General features: G+C 46.2%; 1 protein-coding gene across 1 annotated transcript in view; it reads left to right on the forward strand.

Moving 5' to 3' along the window:
- Window positions 1-7,862, forward strand: part of C8B (complement C8 beta chain) — a 31,786-nt gene extending 23,924 nt beyond the window's left edge. Inside the window, exons 10-12 of the mRNA XM_050962024.1 lie at window positions 2,325-2,478; window positions 3,855-3,923; window positions 7,711-7,862. Of these exons, the coding sequence (XP_050817981.1) occupies window positions 2,325-2,478; window positions 3,855-3,923; window positions 7,711-7,862 (375 nt within the window). The remainder of the gene's footprint in view (window positions 1-2,324; window positions 2,479-3,854; window positions 3,924-7,710) is intronic.
- The last annotated feature ends 3,557 nt before the right edge of the window (window positions 7,863-11,419 follow it).

Genomic DNA, 11,419 nt, shown 5'->3' on the forward strand with positions numbered 1-11,419 from the left:
GCAGGTCATTCTCAAGGCATTTCCTTATTTATATGATATGAATTCAAAAAGTAAAAGGTGGATCAAAGATCATTGTTGAGAAATGGAGACACAGTGGCAGTAACAAGAAAGTACCTTTTTCCTTAAAATGCATTTGGCCTCTGAATGACATGACCCTGTACAAATGGTATTGTGGGGCTTCATGTTTGTTTTGTCCTGGTGGCATGCATAGCAAATTTGCTCAGCTTACAATAACAACTTTGGGCTGGATCCTCAGGTGATACAAACTGAGGAACTGGTCCTTTTAGTAACTCCCAACCATGCAAACTTAACCTAGGAATCCTCAGACTTTCTTCTTACTGGCTACTGTGTTATCATCTGCCAAGAAGACTCTGTGGGACAAATCTTACTCTCTGTTACACCTCTCTGTTCTACTCTGTACCAAATTCTACCCTCAGCAACCCCATGTTGTTCAGTCTGTGCCCTCACTTACACATCTGCATGCCCATTATAGTCATGGGGATGTAGAAGTGTAAATGATGGCAGTATTTGTCCCGGCAGCAGGAACTTAACATAATTATTCTGTTGAGGATGCACAAAATAGAGGCAAGTCCAGCTCTTTCTCCCAAAGCCTTAGCAGCTCTGCAGAGCTGATAGGAGTACAGTGGTGCTATATAACAGGTCAGTTCTTGCAGCCAAATACCTGAATCCTTGCCTAAGGAACCTCAGGCTTGGATTACAATTACACACTACACACCACTTTTGGAGGCACGTAGCAGATGTTTCACTTCACTACACACTACAATGAAAAACACATTCTGTGTCCACACTGTGGTGTATAACAACACATCAGTGAAAGGCTCTAGCCAAAGTGAGGCAGCAGGGAAAGGCTTCAGCAGCTCCCCGCTTCCGGAGCCTTTCACGGAAGTGAGAAAAGGCTTTGGCAGGGGGGAGATTTTCCTTGTGGTGGGGAAGGGCTCCAGCAGCTGGGAGCTGGCACAGCCTTTCCCACTGCTGGAATCTTTTCCAGGGAAAGGTTCTAACAGCAGGGATGCAGCAGGATGCTATACTGCTAAAAGCAGTAGTGTAGAGATGGAGGTACAGCTTGGGTGAGTAGAGGACCATGTAGGGGAGGTACTCAAGTACATACCCACACCTTTCAAGTGTGTCTTTACTGTCTTGAGCTGTGCCTCACCATCTACACTGCTATTTATACCCATGCAATTCACTAAACACAGCTGAAAAAAGTGTAGAGGCGCCCCGCATTTGAAGGTAATGAGAACATTTCTGTTGGCTTCATAGGGTAATCGGGCTGTAAATACACTAGTGACTATGCTGCAATTAAAAAGTAATCCATACAAGGGCAGCATATGAACAGAGTCATTGTACTGTAGAAAAAATGCTTCCTTGTGGAGTCCTAAAGGTAGAGTTGCCACCTTTCTAATTGCTGGTAACCGGATCCCCGAGACCCTGCCCCTGACCTGCCTCTTCCCTACCCCGCAAGGCCCCACCCCTCCCCTGCCTCTTCCCCCAAGATCCCACCCACGTTGCTCGCTCCTTTCCCCGTATGTCACTGGAACAGAAGTTGATGCAGCCTAACAAGGAACCTGCCGCAGGTAGGAGGAAGCCCTGGCTGAAGAGGGGCTGGATTGGGTTAATGACCCGGTACCTCACCCTGCCCTGTGGTAACCAGACTTTTGGTGTCCGGTCCGTACATCTGATCGGACATTGCCCAGTCCCTTTTTCAACCAGACTTACTGGACACCTGGCGACCCTAAATGGCACCTGGACTCAGAAGCCAAAAACCAGACTGACCAGGTAAAACGCAGATTGGTTGCAACCCTACCTGAAGGAGGAGCAAGAGATGAGTCAATATAAGTAGTGCTGGTTAAAAATTTTCAATTTTTAAATGAATTTTCATAAAATTTCTAAATCAGAAAAATACATAGGATAACTTTGATGAAACTTTTGTGAAATTCTCTCCCAGTTTTTGGACGACTCTCCAGCTGGTCAAAATTTTGAATTAGGGGTTGGGGTGAGCAAAGGAAAACATTTTTCATTAAATTGCTGTTCTCTTTTTTCCACCAGCCCTAAGCACAAGTTAACTGGAAAGCTGGAGCTGGTGGTGAGACTATTCTATTCCATGGATGACTAGTATGTTCCCATTTTAGAAAGCTTTTATTGACATCTCCACAGACCACAAATCTCATAACATAAGGGGCTACATTTTATTCATAAGCTGAGGTCCCACCATAGCCTGCAGTGCGGGGCTGACCTTATAAAAACATCTTGACCTTTGGAATGAATACAATTGTTTCTTCCCATCTTTCCTCCCTCCCCCTCAGGCAGAACCCCTGTCTGGACTGGTGACTGCAACAGACTTTGCAAATGCAAATACACTAAGGGAAAATATGAAGCGTGCCCTTGTGGAGTTTCAGCTGGAGACCAGTTCCTGTCATTGTGCTCCATGCCATGGCAATGGAATTGCCTTTCTGAAAGGTAGAATCTCACATCTAATACTTCTCTAGAATAAACGAACAGAGGAGTTGTAGGTAGGAGGCTTAACCGGCTGGTAATCTGTGTTCATTCCTTTCTCCTATTCATCCTGGTTAACATTATAAAGAAAATATATTTTAAAAAAGAGTAATTTCATTCATAAATCTCCATTGTTTAGTAGCAGCCGCAGCAAATTAACACCATTTTAGCAAGCATCTTTATCAGTTACATTTAAGAAACAGTTCCCACCTCAATTATTCATCAAAAGAAAAGTTCATGTCTTTAAGTGTCTTCCTTTGCTTTCAAGATCATTACCATCATCCTAATGTCTCAGCATTAATTAGTGTTGTGTTGTGAAGATGAAAAGCACCATATAAGTGCTAAGTACTGGTATCACCATCAGAGTTGTTCAGTATTGTATCCTTTCCTTCCCTTCATTTTTAATAGAAGCTACCCTCATTTAGAAGCTGACAATGATTTAAAAATGCTGGGGAAAGTAATTAAATTGAATAAAAAACACATTTTCTAAATGGAGATATATGGCGTGTGGGTTTTGCTAATAAAAGATGATATCTTTCAAGTAGCTAATTCAAATTTCAGAGGGGTAGCCGTGTTAGTCTGGATCTGTAAAAGCAGCAAAGAGTCCTGTGGCACCTTATAGACTAACAGACATTTTGGAGCATGAGCCTTCGTGGGTGAATACCCACTTCGTCGGATGCATGTCATGACATGCATCCGACGAAGTGGGTATTCACCCACGAAGGCTCATGCTCCAAAACATCTGTTAGTCTATAAGGTGCCACAGGACTCTTTGCTGCTAATTCAAATTTGCATCTGCGAAAGTCCTGATGAGAATCTGGTTATCGTCTAAATGTATCTAATGCAGAAATTATTGATTCAGGTACCAGCCAGTTTGATTATAGCTCTTAACTAATCAGGGTGACCAGAAAAGTGTGTGTGAAAAATTGGGACGGGGGTGGGGGGTAATAGGAGCCTATATAAGAAAAAGACCCAAAAATTCGGACTGTCCCTATAAAATCGGCACATCTGGTCACCGTATAACTGATTCCTCTGGTGATTACACTTATTTAAATAACTTATTAGCCCCTGAGTCCTGTTGTCATTCCATTTAGGATAATTTGCCATGAAATATGTTTTCAAATGACCATTGTCATTAATAGCCAGACAATGAATTCTGGGATCAGGGCCCCATTCTGCTAGATGCTGCACATGCATGTAAAGAAAAGATAGTCTCTGCCCCAGAGAGGCAGCCTCTTCACCTGTCTATACATGGAAACAGGAGTCTATAGAGAAATGTTTAGTATAATAATATACTGTAGTGAAGTGCAGTAATCCAGCTTTCACTGTTATCCTTCTAGAAACTCGCTGTGAATGTATATGTCCTATAGGATATCGTGGTACTGCCTGTGAGATCACAGAAAGAAAAGGTAAGAGGAATTAGAAAGATGATTAAAGAAATGTAGATCCCAAATTAAAGAGAGAAACAACCCTAAAAGGAGAATTGAAATGGAATGGCCAGTCATATGATCATATATGTAAGCTAGGTCTTTTTATGTGATCATTAAGAACTATGTGGCCTAGTGGCTAAAGCATACGGATGGGAATCAAGACTGCTAGGGGCTGGAGCATTTAAGTCAAGATGAGTTTTGCCACTGACTTTAGTTCTGCCACGCGTTCGCTGCCTACCCTTGTATTTAAACTGCCTCTGCTTACCCACCTGTGAAATGGTTCTAGCTATAGTATTCATTAATCCTTATCATGTCTGTAACTCCGTGTAAACAAGTGCCGCCGGGGCTCAACCCTCCCCAGGCGAGGAGGGGAGCCACACCGGCTCACTACACACTGGAGGGTCCAGGGAAATAGTCCAGCAGTTCTCATGGCAATGGCCTGCTCCGCGGGGCAAGGGGGCTCAGGTCCTGGGGCAGGGCTGAGCAACAAGAGCAGTTAAAGGCCCTGGCCCTTGGTCAGGGCAGGGCAACAAACACTGAGTCAGTAGGCTCAGTCCCTTGGGCAGGGCTGAGCAGTAGTGATAGGCTTTGGCCTCCTCAGGCCAGGAAGAGGGGGAGTCTGCCACCCAGGAGTTGGGTGGCAGGGGGGACGCAGGCCCTCCCACTCCACTGCATCCCAGCCCAGGGCCCTAGCAGCGGCTGAAGATCCTCTGGAGTCAGTGGGGATCTTGGCCACAACACACTGACATAGGCTCTGGTAATGTTGCAACCAGACTGGGGCTGGCTGCCCCCGGGCCACTTCCATACTCCCGCTCGGGGCCTACCTGGGTCCTGACGTCAGCCTCGTCAGGGTCCAGAAGCATGGGCTCGTCGCTGCCGGGGCTGGGTGGCAGGTCCAGCAACTCCTCCGGGTAGCAGGCCTGGGGGAGCTCCGGCCAGCCTGGGCAGCTGCTCTGGGTCTCAGGGGGTTCTCAGTCTCGAGCTCTCTGAGAGACGTCTGCTCGCTCCGGCTGCTGGGGCCTGACTGAGCTCTGAGGACCAGCTTTTATAGATCCAGGTCACCGCCTGACCCTTTGAGGGGCGGGCTCAGAGCTCCGTAGCTCCGCCCACTCTGGCCTCCGGCTGGGCTCTTCCTCCTCTGGCCTGGAGGGGCACCACACCGGATCACTGCACTCCATCTGTTACTTACCCTAATATACACATACACACACACTATAGCTAGCTCCATTTCACAGATGAGTAAGCAGAGGCAGACAGGTTAAATCCAAGGCTAGGCCATGAATGTGTGACAGAACTGGGCACAGAATTTAGGATCTCATTCCTGCTCCCTGAAGTCAGTAGCAAAACTCATATTGACTTAAATGATCCAGACCCAGACTCTAAGTACCCTGATATATATAGATATAGGTTTTAATCTTTCCTTATAAATCCATCCTTTTGGTCCTTTCCTCGGAAGTCCTGCCAATGTAACAATATATTTATGTTGCTCTGGTGTCTAGAACTCAGTGCAATTTTATACACGATTTCACACCAAAGCCTTGTTATTATTTCAGTGCTTTGAGGAGGAGCTGATTTTGAATATGCAGCTCAAACAAGCACTCATATCCCATTATTAACTCATAGCTAATTTGCAGTCCATTATGGGCCCTTGGTCTCCTCCAGCATCTCTGCTTCCCAAATTTCTCCCTTCCATGGAGTAAATGTCTCCCCTTCCAGGGGAACCCCCACCCCCTATCCCCACCTTGCCTCAGTCTTGGCTACTGCCAGTCACCACTTAGCCCCCGTTCACTGGGGCAGACTGCAGTGTATCAGCCACTCATTACAGGCAAGGGGGGTTTGGACCTGCTGCCTCTACCTTGCCTACCCGTGGGTTGCCTCCTGCAACCCAAGTGCCCCATTGGCCTTACCCTAGGCCTGCAGCCTGGGGCTTTCCTAGGCCAGAGCTCCCCAGCTCCCTTGGCCTTTCCCCAGCCCTGCTCCACTCTAGGCACGTGGTTAAGCTCTTTGCCGCCAGGCCCTTCTCTCTCTGCGTTCAGAGAGAGAGACTATCTCAACTCCAAGCTTCACTGGCCTTTATGGGGCCAGCTGGACCCTGATTGGGGCGTGGCCCCCAGTTGAGGCTGCTTCCACCAATCAGCTCAGCTTTTCCCCTGCCACAGCCCTCTCCCAGGGCTGTTGTTAACCCTTTCAGGCCAGGAGCAGGTGACCACCCCGCTACAGGGTCCCCTCAGGAGGCTGTTGCCCCTCGCTGGAACCCTGCCACATCCTCCTCCCATGCTGGAATGCTCCCTCCCCCCCAGCTCTGTGTCCTCCCCTTCAGGGGGCTGGCATCTCTGCTCCCTCCCATCCCACCCCACACGTTCCTCCACACCACACCACACCTTTTTTGAGAAAAGTGGGCACTTGTCAAGTCAGCAAAAGCAAATGGGACAAATGCCGCCTTTAGGGGGGAAAAAAAGTCCAGATGGCCGAGACAGAGCTTAAAAAAGGGACTGTCCTGGCCAAAATGGGATGTTTGGTCCCCTAAGAAGAAAGCGGGTCTAGCAGGAAAAGTAACTGACAGAAGAATGTAAGTTAAAGTAGGCCATCTGCTACTTCAGAGGTGGGCAAACTGTGCCTCGTGGGCCACATCCGGCTTGCGGGACCGTACTCCCTTGCCCCTGAGCTCCTGGCCCCTCCCCTGCTGTTTCCCCTCCCCCGTAGCCTCAGCTCACTGCACCACCAGTGCAATGCTCTGGGCGGTGGGGCTGTGAGCTCCTGGGGCAGCGCAGCTGCAGAGCCCAGCCTGACCCAGTGCTCTGTGCTGCGCTGTGCGTGGCTGGATCCCGCCAGGTGGCATGGCTGCCTGTCATTGTGCAGCCACACCACCAGCCACCGATGCTCCAGGCAGCATAGTAAGGGGGCAGGGAGCAGGGGGCCTTGGATAGAGGGCAGGGGAGTTCAGAGTGTGGTCAGGGACCAGGGATGTGGATAGGGGTCGGGGCGGTCAGAGGGCGGGGAACAGGGGCGTTGAGTGGGGGCAGGGGTTTCGGGTGCAGTCAGGGAGAAGTGGTGATTGGATGGGGCAGAGGTCCCGGGGGGCAGGGGGGGCAATCAGGAATGAGAGGAGAGGTTTGATGGGGTGAGGGTTCCAGGGTAAGGGAACAGGGAGCAGGGGGGGGTGGATGGAGGAAGTCTGAAAGGGCATCAGGGAACAGGAGGGGTTGGATGGGGCAAGAGTCCTGGGGGGGTGTCAGGGGTGAGAAGCAAAGGCGGTTATATAAGGAGTGGGGGACGGGCCACGCCTGCATGTTTTGAGAGGCACAGCCTCCCCTAACTGGCCCTCCATACAATTTCTGAAACCTGATGTGGCCCTCAGGCCATAAAGTTTGCCCGCCCCTGTGCTACTTAAATATAAACCTGCTAACACCTTTCTCTGGCTCCTCAGAATGTAAAGTGATCCCAGTTTATGTGCCCTTCAGCTTCCCCAGACTCCCTTAGTCTCAACCAGAAGAGGTAAAATCGCTATATTTCAGCTAAAACTACCTTGTATCTTTTCATTGTCCTAGCTGAATGAAAGACAGAGTTTGAACAAGCACCATCAACAATGAATAGAGAATTAGCATCTTTAAATAATTGTCCAGTTTTAAAGGTCCAAGATATTCTTAGTAATGTGGATGAGGGGTATTTTATTTGCATGTAAGTATGATTTGTGTGAGCTGGGAGCACCCTCTTGGAAAAGAAACCTCTGTTGTGACACCCTTTTCTTTCTTCACGGTTTCTCCAGATGTTGCTATAGATGGAAACTGGGGTTGCTGGTCCAGCTTGTCTGCATGCTCTGGAGGACAACGAACGAGAAGAAGACAGTGCAATAATCCTGCCCCACAAAATGGTGGCAAGCCATGCACAGGGCCAGACGTTGAAACTATTAGGTGTTAAGGAAAATTACTAAAAATATATAAACTAAAATGACTACTACCTTGCAAAATTAATGGGAAGATAATTATAATTGACTTGATCAAGCCTCTTTATTCCTCTTTAAGGGCCTGATCCAATGCACAGTGAAGTCAACAGTAAGATTTAACAGGTATTGGAACAGGATTAGTATTTTTAATATGAGTAATTCTGATTTGACATGCTGCACAATTGTCCTGCAGGATTAAGTGTCCTTGTTTGTTTTAATATTGTGGCTTTGCTATCGGCCTTTATTTCAATGGGCTAATCAACAAAACTTTATTTCTTGCATTATGTGATACCTTGATTTTTTCTTGAGTTTTAATTTAATGTGTTCTCAGATTCCCCTGAGATAGGGAAAAGGGCATTTTATCTTGGATACACAGGAAAGCAGATGTGACTCCTCATAAGACAGCTGTGTCATGCTGAGCAAAATGCAGAAAATTAAAAACTAAATCCGCATCAGAGTAATAGCATCTAATGTGAAATGTGAGTCAGATGTGGCGATGCTAGCCCAGGTTCCCAATTTACTGGTTTTAACATAAATTGTTTATCCTATTAGAAATTGTCTTGAAGGAAAGAGAATTGAATTGAGTAGTACTGTCCAATACTCAAATACACCAAAGCAGCAATTACACTCTCAAATACATGCTAAACTGTGCAATAATTTGTACTCTTATTCATGTGTAGCCCCCGGCCTATTCACTGGCCCAGCATGAGGTTCTTCAAGATGGGGGAAATCTGCCATGTGACTTACACAACTTTGGGAAACTGGGCCTGAGGCTCCTCTGTGTGCTCTGTGTTGTGTGTCAGTGTGTATTCACCTCAGACCAGACCCACTCAGACAACCCAGCAGGAACAAGAGGAAGACTTCATTCTGTAAAGAAACACAGAACAGGATTACAGTCCAGCAGCCTCCTCTGCTTGCCTGCCTCAAGCTCCCAGCTTCACTCAGTGCTGAAACTTCCTGATGGGAGAGCAGAGGGTACATACTGGCAGGAACCAGGAAGGTCTCCCAAAATGTCACAGTCTGTAGCCCACAACTGGTAGTTCATAGATTCTAGGACTGGAAGGACCTCGAGAGGTCATCGAGTCCAGTTCCCTGCCCTCATGGCAGGACCAAATACTATCTAGACTATCCCTGAGAGACATTTATCTAACCTACTCTTAAATATCTCCAGAGATGGAGATTCCACAATCTCCCTAGGCAGTTTATTCCAGTGCTTAACCACCCTGACAGTTAGGAACTTTTTCCTAATGTCCAACCTAAACCTCCCTTGCTGCAGTTTAAGCCCATTGCTTATTGTTCTATCCTTAGAGGCTAAGATGAACAAGTTTTGTCCCTCTTCCTTATGACACCCTTTTAGATACCTGAAAACTGCTATCATGTCCCCTCTCAGTCTTCTCTTTTCCAAACTAAACAAACCCAGTTCTTTCAGCCTTCCTTCATAGGTCATTTTCTCAAGACCTTTAATCATTCTTATTGCTCTTCTCTGGACCCTCTCCAATTTCTCCACATCTTTTTTGAAATGCGGTGCCCAGAACTGGACACTATACTCCAGTTGAGGTCTAACCACTGCAGAGTAGAGCGGAAGAATGACTTCTTGTGTCTTGCTCACAACACACCTGTTAATGCATCCCAGAATTACGTTTGCTTTTTTTGCAACAACATCACACTGTTGACTCATATTTAGCTTGTGGTCCACTGTAACCCCTAGATCCCTTTCTGCCGTACTCCTTCCTAGACAGTCTCTTCCCATTTTGTATGTGTGAAACTGATTGTTCCTTCCTAAGTGGAGCACTTTGCATTTGTCTTTGTTAAACTTCATCCTATTTACCTCAGACCATTTCTCCAATTTGTCCAGATCATTTTGAATTATGACCCTGTCCTTCAAAGCAGTTGCAATCCCTCCCAGTTTGGTATCATCTGCAAACTTAATAAGCATACTTTCTATGCCAATATCTAAGTCATTGATGAAGATATTGAACAGAGCCAGTCCCAAAAGAGGCCTCTGTGGAACCCCACTGCTGAAGCACCCAGGACCTTGGACTGCACATGGGATAAGCTTTCCATAGAACAAATACATTTAAAAGGAGGCTGGAGCAGAATATCAAAAAGGCAATTAAAGAAATGAAAATCATGAATTTTGAAGTATGCAACATCATACCCCAGGATGAATACTGTATCCTGTGTTGTGGCCAAACAGGAAGTAGTGTATGGAAAACGATGTCTCAGAATGAAGCCATAATGGACGCCAATCAGCATTCTATTTTACAGTCTCCAGAAATATCATGTCTTGGGAACAGCTCTAGCAATGATGGCAAAACTAGCCTTCATTGTCACAGAAGTGGGCCAATTGCTCCACTATTTGGTCCCCCTGAACACCTCGACGTTTCAGCATACCCAGTGCTAATCCAGCCAGTTCAATATTTGAAATATGGAGAGGCCACCAAACAAACCATAGAAAAAAGAAACTTGCTATCTTCATACATTTCTAATATACCTATCATTGTTGCCCCGGGTTCTCAAGACTCTTATCAAATTCTGTGTGAAACAGGACAGAAACACTCAGCTCTGCCCTTGTTTTAGTCACTGACCTGAGCACTGCTGCTCTGGTGGTTGCCTCCAATGCCTTTCTTGTATCTTCATTAGTGGATGATGACCTTTGCAAAGACATTAGTCTGTAGGTGACCATGCTGTGTAATAACTATAGTCATGTCAGTGTTCCAACAAAACTATGAATATGGCAACATATGCAAATATTTTATCTACTTGCCTGTTTGTTGTAAGTTTGTAGCATTTGCAAGGGCAAATAATCTTTTGTCTGGTTTTCCAGTCCTTGCCACTTACTGTCCTTTCTAAATGACAGTCTCTTTATGCAATTCTGCTAAAAAGAACTCATGCTCGCTGACATTTTAAACAATGGAACATACATTTGATTTTAATCCTCATGCTGCCTACACAGTTGCGGACTAGGTCTTTGTGACAGCATTAAGAAAGGAAAAACATGTTGCATATATAAAAGCAGAGAATGCTCTTCTCATAACGAGCTACATAATTGAGCTGCCAACCCAAAAACGCTTCCATTTTTATGCTGTAATTGTTAACGCTTTTATGTGCTGGAAGTTTGCCAGGAGGCTTATTAGGGTCCCCATCAAAGAGGGCACAGCCAAAGCTAAATATATTTAAAAGGATACCAGCATGGCTGTTAGACACAGAACCCTGATTAACAACATTGTTGCATCTCACAGGTGTCCTGGCAACTTGCATGCAAACATGCAGTGCTGCACTTGAGTTCTGCCTGCCTCGAAACAGGCAGAGGATGGAAATTAACAAGGTATCCTGCTCTACAAGAGCATGTTCTGTTTTCTATTTCACCAGCTTTCCTGAGCATGATGATGAAGTAAGCAGGCAGATCAGAGACTCATATGCACATCCATCAACTGCATTTGCAGTCACAGACAAACTTTGTAATCTGACTTTGAAAGATCCACCAAGCAGATACATATTTTATCAGTGTTTCAGGACTGGGGTGAAAGGT

Source organism: Gopherus flavomarginatus, chromosome 7 (assembly GCF_025201925.1).
Source record: "Gopherus flavomarginatus isolate rGopFla2 chromosome 7, rGopFla2.mat.asm, whole genome shotgun sequence".
NCBI lineage: Eukaryota > Metazoa > Chordata > Testudines > Testudinidae > Gopherus > Gopherus flavomarginatus.